The sequence below is a fragment of the Bradysia coprophila genome (assembly GCF_014529535.1).
Source record: "Bradysia coprophila strain Holo2 chromosome X unlocalized genomic scaffold, BU_Bcop_v1 contig_26, whole genome shotgun sequence".
Classification (NCBI taxonomy): domain Eukaryota; kingdom Metazoa; phylum Arthropoda; class Insecta; order Diptera; family Sciaridae; genus Bradysia; species Bradysia coprophila.
Genome location: NW_023503313.1, coordinates 1,830,642 through 1,851,671, shown reverse-complemented (window position 1 = coordinate 1,851,671; position 21,030 = coordinate 1,830,642). Strand labels below are relative to the sequence as shown.

Genomic DNA, 21,030 nt, shown 5'->3' with positions numbered 1-21,030 from the left:
ATTCCCACACCGGTAAACAATTTTTTTATTGTACAATTATAGTATAACGACATCACGTAAAGAAATCCCAGCTTCGACATAATTCATTTGAGTCTCACTTTTAAATAATGAAACATTTTATTTGAACGTTAAAGAAAACGCCTTTTTTTGAAGTGAAGATGTGCTCGAATTCAAGTACTTCATATTCTCCTTACTGCCTATTCATGCAGCAATCAAACGACATTTAACTATATTTTTTGGAAGTGAATGAACATTTTTATTTAGACATAAAGCATCTTCCATCAGGCACATGGCTACATAAAAGTTGCGGGAAACGTTTAACTCATATCAGGCCCAACTACGGTCTAATAGACCCGTGACTCCTACCTTATACTTGAAGTCTTACGGAACGAGAATGAAATTACTTTGACACATCGCCCACTATGGTGTAAAAGGCAAAATGCTTGAGTCGGCTTTGCCTTGAATCAACCAAACTCACACAAAAACTCGACTTTTCAACATTTTCTCCGAAATTTTTGTAAAATTCTGGAGTGATGCTTAGTCGTTAGAATGTGAACATTTTGAGTTATTTGTCGTAAATAAATCTGCATTGCAGTCAAGGGAGGCGGTTATTTAGGTTTGTTACATTTTTTTGAACAAAAAAAACGTATTTACTTTCACATTTTTATTTACTGTTTCCCGCAACTCTCTCCATGTGTATTCTGTTTCGTCTGCTGTTTCCAAGCATCACCGAATTCTACCCCGAAATAAGCAATTTCAAACGCAATTCAAGATCATTAAAATGAAAATTCCGAAATAGAGTAAAGGATGGTAAGGGTTGACAATATGCAAAACATTATTACTGATACTTGATTCTGCTAATGACACCATAATACGGTGTCGTGTATAATGTGTTTTCAATCCGAGCAATTATTTCAGTGGAATCTAACAGAAAGAAATAATCTTTTTGTTTGTTTGTTTGTTCATTTAGGAGTAAAATCGATGTAATTAATTGACAAGATGAAATTAATATTAAATTGACACCACCTACACCAACTGCACTGAATGCATTTGGTAAAATAACGAAGAAGAAGAACCTTCAATAAAATCGGATAAATCGGATAAATCGCATAAAATCGAAGACCGAAGTATTATGTTCGAAGATTTACTTTTGCACAATTGTAAATGCTAAATTAAAATTGCAAATATTTTGCTTCGCGCCCATATACTAGCAATATGAATTATACACCAGCTGGAGCGACGATATTCATTCAATGATTTATACATATGGTACAATATAAACTTAATATGTTTACTATTCGAAATGTTGAGTCGGCGCAATAATTTTTTTTATCATTATTTCGGTGTTATATGCATTTTTGGGTTTTGTAAATTAAGAAGAATATTCTCAGTCAGTATAAAAACAGACACGGTGCGGGTCAATTTGACATGACGACATTGATAAACTTGAGTGATTGAATAAGTCGTTGTAACTAGTGCGAATGCTAACAAGACATTAATTTGTTGGAATAGCTTAGCTGAGAATATCCACATTTTACTCGCATATGTAAATTAAAATAAAACCGTTTTTTGTACATGGTATTTTGAAAGAGGGAAAGCTTCTTCTACTCAAACATTTACTTGGGTTATATAGTATGTACGTTAAATAAATTCAAAATAACGTGCTATACAGTTGAGTGAAATAACTACTACTTGATTTTACGTGTCTATTCCATTAAGAAGCGACTTTAAACCATTGGAATGAGCAAATCAATAGAAAACTTAAAAAGACGGGCCTCAAACTGAAATAATTATTTGTTTAGCAAGTAAACAAAGAAAAACGAATTTATTTAAAAATATTTTTGTGTCGGTAGCCGAACAATAAACAGGGATGTGTTTTTTCGGTGTTTCATCAAATGATTGTGTCTGTAAATATATCTACTACCTTGAAAACTACAATTGCGGAAACCATAGACGTTTTTACTTTTTTGATTGGTTTTCGAAATGAATATCCATAAACACATGACCAACCAACTTCACTAATTAGCCTTTTTTGTAGTTAATTCGAGTGAAGTTGTCTATTCGTAGCTCGTGCTGTAACAGTTGCGAAGTGATCTGTATTGTGCATCGTGCGATACGAAACCACCTGATGTGTTGATCCACGACAGAGTAAAGTTATGCAGGCAGGAGCGTTGATTTGACTAGGGACCTGAATAACCTAGTAGCCCTATACTTTTTGCGAATAAAGTTTTTCAATTTATGTCAGTGTTCATTTGAATTCATTTTCATACAGTGTATCAGGTCCCTTATTTGACGTTTCGAAAATGAACCGTTCCCGCCTGGTTTATTTTACTCTGCCGTGGTTGATCTTTTACAACACGTAACTGTCAAACTTGACAGTAGAGCAAAACAAAAATTCGAATTAGGTCTCCTTCGAGCCGCTTTGTGTAGCTAGAGTAAGTCATCAAAATTAGAACTCTTTTCCGAGTGCTAATCGTTTCGCGTTTAGCTGTTGACTACTTTGTCCGACTGTATCTCTTTTAAAAGGAAAGTTCGTAGAAATCTAGAAAAGTTATAGAAAACTTCGATACTAAAGCTAAGTTTCAGCTTTTACATTTTTAAGAGAGAGTATGAAACTCGGTGATTAATGGTTCTTAATGGTTTTTAAGCAAGCAGAAGATGTTTTAAAAAAATGATTACCGGAACCTAATTTTTGAAAATTTAGCATTAGTATCGAAGTTTCCCACAACTTTCCTATATTACACTCGAACGAAGTAGTCAACAGCTAAACGCGATGAGTTGCAAGAGAGCAGCACATCAGGTGGTTTCCTCCTCGTATCACACGGTGCACATTATAGATCACTTCTATTGTCCATATCTTTAACAATTAAAACATTTCAAAAGATTCTACAGCATTGAAATTAATATTCGCATACGATTTTACAAAACATGACTTTTCAATCTTAAACTCCTCTAGGTTCGTCCGAACAGATTTCACATTTCCGTTTTTTGCTCTTCTTAGTTCACCCAGATGTATATCGTTAGGTCACATTAATACATACACGAGTCACGAGTCGACCACACGATACACACACACACGAAAACATTTTGGTGCGTTTGATAAATTAACTCTGGCTTTGTCGTAAACATTGACGAAATTGCAATTAATTCTTTCAATCTTGTATACCCGAATACATGAATGGAAATGTATGCTGACAATAGTACCATCATGCAGATTTTCTTTGAAGTAATACTTGAAAAGTTACTGAATGTGCTTTAGCAACAACCGTAACTAAAACTTTAAAACCTGTTCGGATGAATTGAGCGTGGAATGAAAAGAAGGAAACGTAACAAGTCACACGATTTTTGTTGTATATCTAACAACACTGTTGTTTACAGACTAAAATTAATTTGGAAGAGAAACTTGTTTGAACCGTTACCTGGCGGGGAAAACTTTTCGTAACATTACCTTTAACACGTAATTTATACGCTAAAACTCTATTTCTTAAGAACATTTCTACGAAAATATCCATCAAAATAACAAAGACTTGTTAATGAATCACTTTTCGCAACACCTTCGTAAAAGAAGGTTTCTGAGGAAACGTACATTGTTAAAATATACGCCCCACACTACTTGGGCGTTGAATTAACAGATATTTTCGTGAGCCTCTTTGTGCAAATATCCCTATTGAAGAAAGTAAAACCACAATCCCGTTCCGAAATATGTTTGTCTAGAAATGCAAAATAAACAAAAATTTCTTGTAATTGAATGTCCAAGTGTAGGCAATATTTTACGTAAATAGATGTTTTAGTTGCGTATGCTCTTATTCCAAGCTTGTAATTTAGTTATCTGTGCGACCTAGTTTTTTTTCTCCTTTTGATGCACCAAATTCTTCCGAAAAGTTTATCAACTAATTAAAGAACTCCACTTCATAATGTTACAATTACAGTAAATTAAACTATTTAACTATTTGTCTTACCGTTATTGAACGTAAGATGTGCTGCGCTGAGGAATGCGAGCCAGTATGTACAGTACAACTTTCAAATTCACAAACTCGCACAACTTCCTGGTAACTTAACATTTTTCTTTTTCAGTTACCTTCCACTTCGTTTGTAATTCATATACAATTCAGATTCAATTCATAAAATGTAAACGTCCAGCTTGGGGAAAAAAACTGTCATGTCTTCATTTTTAATTATTTTTTTTCTATTCAAATCTTTCTGGTTTCTATTTTGTTTGCACGAGAAAAGATTGAAAGTTGAAAAGAATTTTTCTTTTGCATTTATATACAATGAATGTATAATGTACATCCCTAATAAGCGAAAATTCTTTTCATTCTGTTCTCACACCATTCACCACCATATGATTCGCAATATCGTTTTCCACATTTGACTTTCTAGACTCGTACGAAGGACAGAGGTCTGTTAAGTTTTCGTTTGTCCCAATGTCTAATTTTTTAAACTAACGGGAAAACTGTTTTGTCCGTTGATCGAAGGGCACCGGTGTTCCATCTGCCCTACTGCGTTATCTTAACTAAATGTTTTTGAATGATAAGTTGTATTCTACAAAGACGACAAAAAGGGAAAATCCACCCTAAAAAATTTGAGCCACAAATTCAAACTGCACTCTTCGATTCAAAATTGTTTCCAATTCCAAAATTACCACAAAATTCCATTTACTTCCAAATATTCCGCTGAAATTCCCTATAGGGAACGTCAGATTGTTCGAACAGAGACGGAATGTCCAACACAAACGAAAATCAAACAATTTATCTTTGGGACAATGTAGCTTTGCCAAAGAAAAATCGTTTGTGTTTCCGTTTGTATTGGACATTCCTGTTTCCGTTCAAACAATCTGACGTTCCCTAATATTTATAAAAATTTCGGAGATACAGTAATTCTAGCAAACATCCACGTTTTTCACTCAATACCAGCAATTCCAGAAATAACAAAAATTCCACTAATTATCACCAATAATTGTCAAGTCTACTACTTCTTTCGTTATCAGATTAATGCTATGTGACTGTGAAAAAGTGCTTACCGGACGCTAGCATGTAATAGTACATTAATTAACACAGGAAGTACCATTTCCATCGTTGGACTCATTGCCAAGTAAGGTATTTGATTCACAAACGTGGATTGAAGTATTGGCTCCGTGAAGTAAAGTTAACTTTACCTCACGTTTTTGAATAAAATATAATTAGGTACCACGGGCCTGACACTGTTCACGCTATTCTTAATTTTTTAAATGCTGCTATAGAGTGTCTAGCCCGTGTTAGGTACCTGCGGGAAAATTTGCTTAGCCAATTTTCCCGCAGGTACGTAACGTTCTATTACTTCATTTGTTTTATCTAGAGGACTTAATATACGCAAATTACCTTATTGTTTGGCAATTTTTTATTATGCTAAGTGTGAGGGATTCACCCTAAGTTCCAAACTATTACGTAAGTTAGAAAATATGTCAGGAGCAAATTTACGACTCATTTCCCGGGTGTGCAATGAGTAAAATTGTTTTCTTATGAGAGATCAATGTAAAAAAGCCTCGAAAGGAATCATTTTCTCTCTTTTGTTTTAAGGCTTTTTAACGTTGTGCAGCAAAGATGTCATATATGACATCATCATGTGACGAGTATTTTATCAAAATTCCAAAATTTGCTTCAAGTTCGTCATTTCGTCAATCTTAAAACTTTTCAGTCCGCACTTCCGTTCTAAGTAGAAAGTATAAAAGTAAAATGTGATGATCGCAACGGCAAAGTAGTTGAAATAGTTGTTGAACATTACTTTATGTGTATTGCTGGCAGGTGGTTTTACATAGCCAGCGAAAAGAGCAATAAAGCCACTCAAAGCCACGATAGTTTACAAATGTGAAATATCAAACGGGATATCAAAGAGGAACTGCTTGTGATAAGGATATTATTGTGGAATTCTTTATACGTTGGATCAACCGAAAATTAAATGTGAAACGGACCGGAATGTAACTGAAATGGAATTCCATTTCCTTTAGGATGTCGTTTTAGTTATTTGCCTTCGTTATATGCATTTATCCGTCTATGCATCATATTGTTCGATAAATTAAAAAAATTGCTATTGAAAGGTATGAAACAGCATGGCAAATATGTGCCTTACCATTTTGTGTATATGTATGTAATGGAACTTTCAGTATTCGATATACAATATTCATTAAAAATGCTTTGATTTCCCTAGTTCCCCACGCAATCATCAGCAAACTAATTCCATCGATAAACTGAAATTCTATTAACAACTAATAAGCTCGCATCGCACAGCATATTTTCAATATTTGCATGCACTTAAGGTGTTGAAAAGTATTCAGTTTTCCATCATGAACCGTTATGCTGAAGCAGTGAAACTTAATATTGTGATAGCGAATAAGAAGTGGGAAAATTTACGATTTTATTTTATGATGAATGTTTTGCCGCAGTCGGTGTTTTACATCCTCATCCACAGCGGTTCTACTTTCAAAAATTAATTTTTTTCATTGTCTCCTGTTGAACGGTATGACACAAGAATTGAAACAACGTTAAATTGAGTTGAAATTGCGGAAGCAAATTTTTTAGGTCGAATCCTTATGTATAAAACGAGAAGTAAATTTGAATAAAGTCGAATTGAATTTCACAAGAGATTTTGCAAAATTCCAACATAAATATTTTAATTGAAGAAGTGAAATCATATATCACGAAATCATAATGCTCCCACGTAATGTGGGTAAATATTTTGCGAATATCCAATATCAGATTTCTAGGCAAACGCAGTGAAAGGATGAAGGGGATTAGGAAATTTTATGTTTATTCAACATCACACAGAATGTTCCAACGACACGTGACATCTATAATTCCACTTCTTCGCAAATTACAATTTTTTTTATTTCATTGCTTCTGTCCAATGAAACATTAAGGTCCAGAAAGTTTTTCTTCATGTGTAGCTTTTCTCCAATCTTTTAGCCTACCTCTCATAATCACCATAGCAACCATCTGCTTTCAGTAAAGAATATTCTCATTCGAAACTTCTCATTCGAAAAGTTGTAGCAAATTGAATTGAAATTTATCACCCTGGAATGATCGACTGAATAATAACCACAATCGAAATAATGAGCAGAGCAGGAGACTGTAAATTTACATTTCATTGTGATTCCACTGTGTCACAAAATGGGTTTTAATATTAATATCTTTTAAATGCCAGAAACTTGGCATTGTGTTCCGTTCCGTACGATAATCAGATTCGAAATAAGTTTGTAACAGGATAAAGTTATTACAATTCAAACAAGATAATGATTATTCATATAGAAAACTGGTATATGATTCGCATTACTATACATCAAAATAAAATTTTCTAGTACGTAAGTACTTGGATTAGCCTATATTTGTTTTCGATCTATAATTGTGTTTAATTAAACAAAAAAAAAACGTTTTAAAATACATTTTTGTAAATAAGACATACTTCATCAAGAGAGGTTTTTTTTGCTGAACAAGTTGTATGCAAAACATAGACAACACTATATCGGTAAATAGATACAACTTATATAACTGGGGAGGAAACGTTTAAAATTATCTACAAATAGAAATTTTTAGGAGATGTCCACTTAGATGTGGCCTTGGACCGGACATATACATACATGAGTATTAGACCGACAAAGGCAAAGTAAGATAATTTCAAGCCAAGCATCATGGGCATACAAACATTATGTATTCCTTACGTTGTAGGTCCGCTGAAGATTCAGAATTAAAAGTGTTAAACTCGAACCAAACACAGCGTCGTATATGTGTAAATCACGATCATCGATATAATATACTGTAGATAATGAGACACGAAGAACGAAATTTCGGAAATATAGCACACATACAAGTGCAAAAAATACGAATCACAACACAAAACGAAGAGAAAAAGGAAATTGAGAAATGCAGAGTTTCAATTATTTTCAAATATTTGTATGACATTATGTCGCGCGATTTCTCAAATAGTATTTTACATGACTAGGGATAAAAAGGGGTCAATAAACACACGAAAACGAGACTTTTCATTTTTATTCCGAGTTATGTAATGGATTTTACATGCTGAGGGCGTCGAAAGTAGTGCTTGAAACATGAAAAGTATGGTTTTCGACGCATGTAGCATGTAAACGTAAGTTACGTTACACATACATCCATGTGATCTTTCCGCATAAAGTTGCTTTGACATTACTTATCTACCCTATATTACAGTGAGCCTAAAAAGTTTGGAAACATATAAAAGCAATGTAAACAAAAGAACAATAGATAAGAAGATACTAGAACAATAGAAGCAGGTTTATACAATGTCTATTGTTCTATTGTATTCACGTCTGTTGTTCTTTTGTTCACATTTTTATATGTTTCCAAACTTTTAATGATCACTGTATATCGATGTTCACGATATTCTTATATCAGAATGCGTTGAAATTTATTTTTGAATTCATTTGTTCATCTACTGATTCACCCAAAATTCAAGCGCACTTACCACATAACAAGTATTTAGAACGTTCTTGAATCAATATATTTTTATATTCAAATGATTGACAACATATGATTCATGGATGTGAGAGGGCAGATCCATTTGTTTCGCTAGAATAACGAGCTGTTCACCTGTTCAACGCAGACTTTTATTCTAAGCAAAACCTTGTTCTACGGTCTAAACGAGCCGTCAGAACAGTCGGAGCGTTTGCTGCGACTGAGCCCCGTACAAACCCGTACATCTATTGCGTACGTGACCCTAGTTCGTCCGTCGCCCTACTCTTACCGTAAACCTACTGCGCCCGTAAACGTCGGTAAAGTAAAATTCTTATGAAATGTGTACGTCTTAAAAATTGCGCATAGCGCAATTACGAAGCCCCGTACGACGTTCCTTTTAAATGTAACACAAATTTCGAATTGACCTAAAATTTTAATTTATTGAGTATAAATACACATAGGGCCTAGTATCGGCCTCAGTCCGAGGATCCAAATTTTTTTTTTTTCAACTACATTCTATTCGGTGTTCGATTACCTTCCAAATGAAACAAAAAATACGAAAAACGTATGAGATTTGCTCGAGTTATATGTAAAATACACATAGGGCCCTAGTAGCGACCTTAGTCCAAGGACCCAAACTTAATTTTTTTTTCAACAACATTCTATTCGGTGTTCGATTATCTTTCAAATGAAACAAAAATTACGAAAAACGGATGAAATTTACTCGAGTTGTATGTAAAATACGCATAGGGCCCTAGTAGCGGCCTTAGTCCGAGGACCCAAATTTAATTTTTTTTTCAACAACATTCTATTCGGCCTTTGATTACCTTCCAAATGACACAAAAATTACGAAAAACGAATGAAATTTACTCGAGTTCAGTGTAAAATACACATAGGGCCCTAGTAGTGGCCTTAGTCCAAGGACCCAAATTTAATTTTTTTTCAACAACATTCTATTCGGCCTTTGATTACCTTCCAAATGAAACAAAAATTACGAAAAACGGATGAAATTTGCTTGAGCTATATGTAAAATACACATAGGGCCCTAGTAGCGGCCTTAGTCCAAGGACCCAAATTTAATTTTTTTTTCAACAACATTCTATTCGGTGTTCGATTATCTTTCAAATGAAACAAAAATTACGAAAAACGGATGAAATTGAATGAATGAATGAATTTATTTATCACCGCCAAGACTGGCTGAATAAAACAATGATAGCATACATCAAAACTTACACTACACAATAAATAAACTTAATTTTACATCACAATCAGAGCATCACAGTCCGTCGTCATAAAGTTTTTCCATAATTTCACTTTTAAATAAAGTCCTGCCGTTACACCTAGTCACTACATCTTTATGTTCATTGATTAACTTTATCATCCGTACAACTGGCTGATTCGACAAATATACGGTCGTCACCCTCGGTTCAACCAGTAGCTGCAGAGTAGAGTGTCGAAGATCGTAGACGCTCTCATTCCGTATAAAATTCGGTGAAATGATGTCATCCTTGATATTTCCCTTATAAATGTCAAAGGCAAGCACGGCATCTGCAACTGTTCGTCTCTTCTCCAAACTTTGCAAATTCAGCAGCTTACACCGATCCTCGTATGGAGCCAATCTATATGTTGTCGCATTAGTACGACTTTCCAGTAGATATATGACGAATTGTTTCTGTATGGACTCGATGTCATCAATGTATATCTGTGCAGCTGGGTTCCATATAGTCGAAGCGAATTCCAATCTCGAAAGAACGTACGCTACATAGAGAATCCTTTGCGTTTCTTTGGTGAAATTTCCGTTCGAAAAATGTTTAATGCATCCAACCATCTGTCGAGCCTTCATCGTCATTTGCTCGATGTGATATCCAGGATGGTACCATCTGTTGAAAAAGACGCCCAAGTCATTCATTTCTTCGACGCGTTCAATCACATGATCGCCCATTGTGTAATTCGCTTGAATGAATGATGAATCGTGTCGGTATGCACTGAATATATAACATTTGTCGTTGTTGAAATGTAGTCGATTTCTTTCATTCCAATTCATCACGTTATCGATGTCTCGTTGCATTCTTTGAGTGTCTTCGAGGTCAGAAATAATGGAAGCCAATTTCATATCGTCAGCAAACAGCAAAGTGTGAGCGAATTCCAATACGTCGACCAAGTCATCAATAAAAACGGTGAACATTACTGGTCCCAAAGAACTTCCAGGTGGTACTCCAGATGGTGACTCGTACAATCTGGACTTCGACTTTCCAATTTGAACATAATTTACACGGCCGATCAAATATTGCCACAACCATCTTGCAGTGTTTTTACCAATTCCAAATCTGGCAAATTTGATGTAAAATACACATAGGGCCCTAGTAGTGGCCTTAGTCCAAGGACCCAAATTTAATTTTTTTTCAACAACATTCTATTCGGCCTTTGATTACCTTCCAAATGAAACAAAAATTACGAAAAACGGATGAAATTTGCTTGAGCTATATGTAAAATACACATAGGGCCCTAGTAGCGGCCTTAGTCCAAGGACCCAAATTTAATTTTTTTTTCAACAACATTCTATTCGGTGTTCGATTATCTTTCAAATGAAACAAAAATTACGAAAAACGGATGAAATTTACACGAGTTGTATGTAAAATACGCATAGGGCCCTAGTAGCGGCCTTAGTCCGAGGACCCAAATTTAATTTTTTTTTCAACAACATTCTATTCCAAATGACACAAAAATTACGAAAAACGAATGAAATTTACTTGAGTTCTATGTAAAATACACATAGGGCCCTAGTAGCTTTTCACTTCTAAGGCCCTAACTCACGGTCCACTCACCCGATTTTATAAAACTTTTTTTTCCTGGATTGGTATTGACAATACCTATCATTTGCCGTGTCATTTACATTTCCTTCGTTTATTTTGCCATAAATATCACCAAAAGACCTTAAATCACTTAGGTGGCCCTAACTCACGAAGGGCCGACCCGAATATGCCCATCTTCGAACTTAGCCTCACTATTTTGACTATCTTTCAGGGAAAAAAAAAATTTTGAAATCGGATTTGATTTACTCAAGATATCGACGTGACGGACAGACGGACAGACGGACAGACGGCCCAAATTTTTATTGCGGATTCGTTATCTATGAACATAGGCAAACACTTTGCCCTTACCGTCTGCTTCGAATTCCATCAATTACACACGGCATCGTAATCCTATAAGCCCCTTCGTACTTCGTACGGGGCTAAAAAGTTGATTTTTTAATAAAAGCAATTTTGTCATAATAATAACCGTTGCCGCAATAAGAAAGAAAGAAATTAGTTTGAACTGAGCTGGATGTCTATTGGCCACAATTTTGATCAATGTCAATCAATGCCATTGTAAAATCGAAAACATGGATCCGCCATTTTCTCATGGGCGGATATACGTTTCAAAGTTTAGACTAACTTTTAAAAAAGTCGGTTCATTTTGGAGGCATATCATGGAACAATTTTTTGCTTAGAATCATGTTTTGCGTCAATTAAAAATAATTTGTCTGGATGCTCTAACCTAATTCAAACAATTAAAAAACAAGAACCGCCCGATGTTATTGACCTACTTGTTTGATTCTTCTATCAATTCTAAGGAACACACATATTTTGTGGTTTTGCTCAAGTTATCGACAATAAACTGTTTCGAAAACTCGTCTGACGTCGCGTCGGCTTACTTTCTCGCCCATCCCACCGAAAAAAGTGGAGTATTAAAAAATATGTATGTGTTTCCCAGAACTGAAATACGATTCGAGATCGAGCTATAACTCAATAATATCGGAAAGGCAATTTAAATCGATTGGTGACGCACTTTAGTGAATAATTGGATTATCATCCAATACATCGAAATCGGGATTTATGATTTACCGAAAATGCGCCGCGTCGCATTTTGATCATATTTCTCAAGTTTAACCAAATAATAGGAAAAAAATCCTCAGGGTTTTCCGTCTCTTAATATTTCATGGTTATTTTAATGTGCTCCCTTAACCAGCAAAAGTTGGTGGTAACGCAAAAATCGCACCAGTTCTATTTTGTAAATAGTTGTAATAAGAAAAATCGGTTGATTTATGAAAGATCTGGAGCATCTTGTTCTCAGCTCAAATTACCTACAAATTAAATTTCTGTTTGTTTATGGAAGTAATTCCCGTGACTGAAAGTCATGGGTCTTACGAATGATAAATACTCTTAAATGTTTGTCACACATCGTTCACTACTATGATTGAAAATACATGGAATGTATGACCAAAAACCTTAAATACAGAAAATGTTTTTCACACGTTGTTCATTCCTTGATGCCACGAAAACTTGAGCAATTCTAAACGGATTTCCAAAAACGTTTCTTTTTATCGACGAGGAATTAAATTCCTCAGGTTAAGTTCGAAGATGGGCTATGAAGAACCGATGATCTTAAAGATATTCCCAAAAGAATTTTTGGCTCGTCGCTTGATGATTTTTTTTTAATCGACGAGGAATTGAATTGCTCAGGTTAAGTTCGAAGATGGACTGTAACAGACGGGTGATCTTAGTTATATTCTCAAAAGAATTTTTGTGTTGTCGCTTGATTCCACAATAACTCGAGTAGCTTTTAACGGATTTCCATTTTTTATTAATCGACGAGGAATTAAATTCCTCAGGTTAAGTTCAAAGGTGGACTATAACGGACGGGAGATCTCCGTGATATTCTCAAAAGAATTTTCGTCTCGTCGCTTGATAAGACGATAACTTGAGTGATCCTCAACTGATTTTCAATTTTTTTTTTATTCGACTGGGAATTAGATTCCTCAGATTAAATTCGAAGTTGGGTTGGGTTGTTTGTAGCACTTTGTTCATTCCTCGATAACACGATAAGCGAGGGCCGTATTCACACTAGTTTAAATTTATTCAAGAATTTAACAATACGTCCTTTTTACAGCGTCTTTTAGCAGACAGTAATACCGCAGCATCTTTTGTTTGAAAATGTAGAAATACAATTGTTTTTTCTGTTTGATTTTCAATAAAATTAAAGGAGCGAACAATTTATGACAAAACAAGACAAAGAGCTACTTTGATCAAGATCAATTTACGATATTTTTGTAACAATTACAAAAATCTATTGAGAAAATATCAGTCAGTCAAGGGATCTGACCCACCTATAAGGTGGGGCCTAGTAAATTTATAACAAACAACACACAACGAAACTACACATGGAATCGAATATTTGTTTGTTGATTATTTAAACAATGGACGCTATCAAATACTGTGAAATCTAAATTTAACTGATTTAATATGCGATACACGAAAGCCGCACGGCAAACTGGCAAATAGTAGAATAAAAGGGATGGCGGTCAATTTTCTATATTTTATTTGATGGCACATTTTAGCCGTTCCCGCTCGTGACGCTGCCCTAAATAATGGTATTAAAACACCAATTAAAGAAAAATGCGGCTTGAAATTATTTATTTATTAACTTTGATGGAAAGATGTTGGTGTATGTAGAGGTTGAAATTTTAAACTTTGTTCAAAATTAGTTTTTACGTTCATTTGGAATCAACGGTTTGTGTTCGTTCCATCCCACTTTCGAAGCTTTCAAAGCTTTAAATACAAGAGACCCATGTTATTGGTTCATATTAACTCTGGTGATTGCGATACGATCAAAATATGTTATGCAACAATGATCCGGTTTTATCGTGTAATCCAAAACGACACAACAGACACAGGAGTCCTTTGAAAATCCGGAGTGAAAATATAGTCTCAGATACACGACAATAATCAACTCACCGTCTAAATTCCCATACATTTGTTTGTCTTACATTAGTTGACACATTACACGACACGTTCTCACACGAATTTCGTTTAACAAACGTGCATCGCCCTTATACAAAATGCTATTGGCAGGCGAACTTGCCTGCGAATAGTGTTTTCCCTTTTACGGAGGCTATTGGCAGGCGCCTGCCAATAGCATTTTTCCTTTTACAAAGACTATTTGCAGGTAAAATGGCCTGCCAATAGCATCTACGTCTAATAAACGAAAATAATTTTTATTTTCTAACTTTTTGCTAGACACTGAAACATTGAATCTAGATATTCATTTGTTAGATAAAATTTATGTAGGCTGATGTCACGTCAAACACTATCGTAATTCGGAGGTCGTAATTGATTTCCTGAATCAGGGCCGTAGCCAGACTCTTAAGTCAGAAGGGGCGCTAGAACAAAAAATAACACAAAAATAAGTTTTGTATAGGAAAAAATAAAGAAATGAAACCTCCCTGCGTCCCAGCTGGATATGGTCCTGCATTGCAATGACCAGATCTTTGATCCGAGGATGTTCCCGGTTCAGAAAATTTAAGGAAGAAACCTAGGTCCAAGCCAAAAAGTATTAGGAATTAACAGACTAAGGTCTACGTGACCTAAAAATATTGTTTACAAGCAGTGTAACTGACTAAAATGCATACCTCTGATAGACCAATCACTTTTGTGCGTGAAAGTCAGTTCTGCTTGATGTGTCTCTGATAGTATTTCTGTTTTGACAAATATTTAAGTAGTTTGACAGAATTTATTCACATTTTAACGGAGTCTCGTCAAACAAAATTCAATTTGTTTGAAATGAATAATTTAAACAAATGTTTATGCGTCGATATATATATAATTCTTCATCAGAATTATACATCGACACATCAGCAGTATACCGAATACAACTACAGTATTTAGGAGTGACTTTATTATCGAAAACATTTTTAATTAAAAAAAATCCATTTTTAATCATAAAGTGGACTCGTTTTGTATTTCTTTTAATTATATATAATAACAAGGGGCGTGCGGAACTCTTTTTTTGTATAGCAGCTGAATTGTTTCGGATCAAAGTTAATTTTCATTTACTTTTACCGTATGATTTGTACATAAACTGAACAGTTCAGAGAATAAAAACTCGAAATTCAAAACCGATATTATTCGAATTTTGTTTAAGCCAGGCCAATAATGACGAAGTCGTTAATTTAATCTCCAAACCTGTGTACCGGGGCAGTTGACGTCGATGTATAGTTAGTTTTTTTTTCGTGAAATCGAAAATGCAGTTGGGCTTAACAGTTAGTTCGGTTTCATTCAATTAACATGTCGGTATATTGTCTAAGGGGATTGTCTGGACGGTTAAAATTGCACAGAGCTTTACGTGGCAATTACAATTCCTAGTAGAAATCGAATTAAATTTTTTTTGTATCCACCCTTTCAGGACCGTAGGCGAGGCTTGTAAAAACTTTTTTCTTCCCTTTTTCTATACGCAAATTATTTTTCCGGTTCTCACTGGGAATCATGTCTGGCTACATTCATAAGAAATACTGCGTATTGTTTGAAATGCTATCAATTCACCATACTTTAAAGTCTATGAATAAGCGAATGTGACTATTACATGGGCGGGAACCCAGATATTAAAAACGCCACCATAGTATACATTGACGGACTTTGTCGTCCTACTTTTTTTTAGCCTTTAGCAACGCACTGTCAGTGCGTTGCCTTTAGATTTCGTTCCACTTTGATTATAAGCGGTTGGCTACACTACCACTCTACTTTATACGAAGATATTTATAAATATCTTCTAGGAAAATGGACAACAGTAACAGTCACAAATTCAATTTCAATTTCATCCGCTTTTTTGTCGCACTTCGTCGTCCGACTCTTATGTTCCCCGTGTTGATGAGGTGATTTTTTTTATATCAGAAGTGGTGTGTTCCTATGTATCTAGTGATTTGTGTAGTCTATAGACAACCCAAAGTTTACAGCCTTGGTATAATAACCCACATTGGATGAAAATCAATTTTTTTTTTTAAGTATCGTCCAATGCAGTTCAAGAACGGGCTTATCAAGCTTCACTATTTTAATGTAAAACTTTTGTGTTAAAGCCGAGTTAAAATTCACTTAACTAATTGTTATCTTCTAACTTTTCAACTTTTCGAATACCATGTGCACAATAAATGTTAAATATTCTTCAACAACGAAAAAAATCGAATATTTTGTTAAATTACAGTGTTCAAACCGACCGAAAAATATTGTACATTAAAAATAAAGAACAAAAAAAAAGTTTACAGAAGCGTTCGTTATGGATACGATAACATCGTTAAATCAATCTATAAACAACGTTACACTAATAATAGATTCAAGTAGACAAGTGACTAAAGTGCTTTTGGAAAAGTTTAAGAGAAATCGTAATATTGACGGCAGTGCTTATTACATTCTAATAATTCTTTATGGAATACTAATCATATTTGGCACACTCGGCAACTGTTTGGTCGTAATTGCGGTCGCTCGGAAATCGAATATGAGAACTGTACGCAATTTATTTATCGTAAATTTAGCTGTATCGGGTAAATTAATAATTCAATTTGTTTTTATGCTCCAAATACTGTTATGGATGGATGGTTATGGTTTAGAGTAAAATATGTTACGTGTTACAGAAATGTAAATGTCGCTTTGCTCTTATTAAATATGAAATATTCGTAAAATACAGTACGCACGAGCTTCAAAATGTTTATTTTGACGATTAGGACTCGTCAAAATAAAAATTTGAAGTACGGATGTAATGTACTTTATACTATTACATTTTGAGAGTACCGACATTTGTTGCATTTATTGCAACTGGTTAGAATGGGTAAACATGTTCAAGCACGTCGTGTGTGTGTGTGTGTGTGTGATGGAAACGATAATTTTATGTATATAAAATATGCAGAGGACTGTTCGCAGAGCTTATAGAATTATTTATTCAACGATGCCATCAAACTGAATTTTTCAATTTCATAATAACCGTCGCTAATGTATATGAAAGAGTTAGCGTTTGGAAGTGGCAATAAAAATATCAGATGGTAATCCTCAGTGGATTTACGAGTTTCTATCCCTATCTGTTTATAATATACTAAAATCTCGTGAAGTGGTCGAATCGCATCAGATAAATGTTCTGGATGTTCTGATATATATACCTACACTATCTATCCACTAACCAATTCAAAATAATTTTATTGATTGTGCTGTGCACTGTGCTGCAGATCTAGCTCACTACATTTTGTACACATTCATCTCATGGCAACAATACAAACTGGTAATTGTGGTGGAAATAGATGAAACTCAAAACCAGCTTCGGCAAAACTTTTCAAAGACACAATGATGCCGATTTTACTTATCTTGTATTGTATGGTGACAATAAGTCATTTTATCTCAGTAATCGAACGATTGCCCGTCACGAGCTATATTATTTTCCTTTGAGTTCATTTTCTAACACACGTTATTATTACGCGTACAGTGTACACACATTGGGCCTTGAGTTGCACTCTAGAGGGTCTCTTGTCTATGAAAAATGAATATGACCAAGGATCACAAGTTGTCATGTCTCTTTTTTTCATATATTTTTGACGTATCCTGATCTTTGCTAAATGATTTTGCCAGCTTGCACCTCAAGTGCCAATGTGGTGCTCATGTATTGTGTTATGCAGGATGGTAGTCGATTTCGACAAACAATTAAATATATGCAAGATGTGTAGTGTACGCAGATGAGTGGTTCTAGTAGTACAGATCGTTGTGTGATTTGTATTTTATTTCAGCGTATAGTGTGGTGTTACTACCGCCGTTTGAGGGTAATTATGTATTACTTTTATTGAATTATTATAGAAACAGCAGAGGCGTAAAAGTGGAGAAGCGCATTTACTGTTCAATATTGTTGCAATCCAGTCTACTCTATCACCTGAGAGTTTGTTTGCTAGAGAGAGTATTGAGTCTACTAATTTTGAGTCTTTAAGTATAAATTAATGTGTCTTAACGTTTTAAACACTGGAAATGTCAAAAGTAACAAAAAACTAAAATTCCTTAGATTGACCGGTTTTAGAATGTCAGTCACTGTAATTACCACTGAGAACATAACAATCCATCCATCGTCATTAACCGTATTATTTCCAAAATGATTAATTCTAATTTTCGTATCTTTTGTGTTTTTCTTTCTGATTCAAAGATCTGCTACTATGCATAGTCACGATGCCGTTAACACTTATTGAAATCTTAACGAAATATTGGCCCCTTGGTGATTATGGAAACTTATGTAAGATGATTGGTGCTCTGCAGGCAATAAGTATTTTTGTGTCAACTATATCAATAACAAGCATAGCACTTGATCGTTACCAAGTAAGAGAACTTTAATCTTTTTATTTTGTTGTAGCTATTGATGAAAGCCTTTCAACCAACTAGGTCATAGTATATCCAACACGTGAAAATCTACAATATATGGGCGCTGTTATTGTTATCATATTCATCTGGTCTTTGGCTTTGCTCTTAGCATCACCAATGATAATATTCAAAAGGCTGGTCAACCATTCGATAAATCTTCACAACCATGGAATAGACTCGGTATCTTTCTGTATAGAAGATTGGCCAATTAACTACGGCCGCGCCATATATTCAGCATTCACATTATTCGTTCAGTACTTGTTACCAATTGTAATCGTATCTATTATCTACTTACAAATAAATAATAAATTGAACAATCGCATACCAACGACCATAAATGTTAGCCGACGAAACAAACGACGAAGTCACCGAATGCGACGCACCAATTGCCTGTTGACCAGCATCGCAATTATATTTGGAATTTCGTGGCTACCGCTAAATATTTTCAATCTGTATTCCGACGTTTACTTGGAAAAAGAAGTGTTCACCCAGAACTTGCTGGTGATATACGCTATTTGCCATATGATGGGCATGAGTTCGGCCTGTTCGAATCCCGTTTTGTATGGATGGTTGAACGAAAATTTTAAGAAAGAATTCCGAGAAATTTTGCGTTTGGACCGGGCTTGTAATAGTGGCGTCAACGAACGGGGTACTGTCAATGCGAAATATTCATGCAACTACACGAATCCCAACAAATGTGTTAGCAAGACCACTACCGTAGTTTTCGATGCGTCATTGATGGATCATGCATTGTCGGTGGACTCTATACCAGTGAATGCTAAATGATTGTAGGCTGCAAATTTTTTAAGTTATCCTTGAATGTTAAATTAAGTAAGCAATTCAATAAACGGCTTGTGAATGTTATGGACATTGAGTATTTTTTCCATCACAAAAGAGTATTGAGCAGTAGAGGTGAGTGCCCACAGCCCGATGCTGAAACAGAAGCCCACAAACTTTGTTTCTAAAAATCGTTAAACTTTTATTTCGTAAGCTCAATAGTTCCTTTGTAGGTTTCACGAAACGTTAATAGATTAAAAAGGCACCTAAATTACATGAAAGAGTCCATGATCTGCACATTGCTAGAGAATTTGTAGCCCATGCCCATTAGAGTGTGTTATGGGCTGCTGTTTGATTGGAGATCAAATAATCACAAAGTAGCCAAACAAAAATAATAGGACGGTTGGTCCGAGATTTATAAAAGGTTTATAACTCTTGGAACCAGACCGAAACTAGTTTGAATTAGTATGGTTAGAGCAAGCATTTGATCGGTACAGGTCACTCGTTGGCGAGAACCGCCCTGATCTGTTGATATTACTCGAAAGGTACATATCATAACACCCTTTACGAAAAATATTTGATTAATTGTTACGCTTAACAATGAAAATTAGCTCAAAAGGTAAACGTAACCTTTTTGTACAAAGCCATTCCGCAGAAATAGAAAAACCACTCTGATTAATACTTTAAAATGCTTTTCATATTTGAATTTCGCTTTTGTTGATTTTTTTTCAAGGGGTTTATTTCGTCCTTGAATTTAATATGTTACTGTACACATCCACTGCAAATAATGCTGAAAGATATTCTGGTACACGTTTGTTCTATACTTTGTTGACACACTCAGTAGAGACTGAAGAGACTCTTCTTCTCGTTTTAAAGCAGACCTTTTCTTCTGCAAGGCAAAACCATTTATTTCAAAGGTAGAAATAAATTATGGAGGTCAACGTATGATTTATTTCAATTATTTACGTTTCGACGATTTTATTCAAATATCCTTCTTGTAACTTAATAAATCGAAACTTTTATAGATTGAAGCGGTGGGGAGGAGATTTTTTAGCCCCGTACGAAGTACAAAGGGGCTTATAGGATTACGATGCCGTGTGTAATTGATGGAATTCGAAGCAGACGGTAACGGCAAAGTGTTTGTCTATGTTCATAGATGACGAATCCGCAATAAAAATTTTGTCTGTCCGTCACGTCGATATCTTGAGTAAATCAAATCCGATTTCAATTTTTTTTCCCCTGAAAGATAGTCGAAATAGTGAGGCTAAGTTCGAAGATGGGCATATTCGGGTCGGCCCTTCGTGAGTTAGGGCCACCTTAGTGATTTAAGGTCTTTTGGTGATATTTATGGCAAAATAAACGATGGAAATGTAATGACACGGCAAATGATAGGTTTTGTCAATACCAATCCAGGAAAAAAAAGTTTTTTAAAATCGGGTGAGTGGACCGTGAGTTAGGGCCTTAGAAGTGAAAAGCTACTGGGGCCCTATGTGTATTTTACATATAACTCGAGCAAATTTAATCCGTTTTTCGTAATTTTTGTTTCATTTGGAAGGTAATCGAACGGCGAATAGAAAGTTGTTGAAAAAAAAAAATTGGGT

The 21,030-nt window shown here is 34.9% G+C and overlaps 1 protein-coding gene across 1 annotated transcript; it reads left to right on the top strand.

The window, feature by feature from the left end:
• The first annotated feature begins 1,403 nt into the window (after nucleotides 1-1,403).
• Nucleotides 1,404-19,507, top strand: LOC119069235 (neuropeptide F receptor). Its single transcript, XM_037173274.1, has 4 exons — nucleotides 1,404-1,546; nucleotides 16,473-16,809; nucleotides 18,441-18,610; nucleotides 18,674-19,507. The coding sequence occupies exons 2-4, from the start codon at nucleotides 16,545-16,547 to the stop codon at nucleotides 19,436-19,438; spliced, it is 1,200 nt and encodes a 399-aa protein (XP_037029169.1). The 5' UTR covers nucleotides 1,404-1,546; nucleotides 16,473-16,544; the 3' UTR covers nucleotides 19,439-19,507.
• Nucleotides 19,508-21,030: the final 1,523 nt, after the last annotated feature.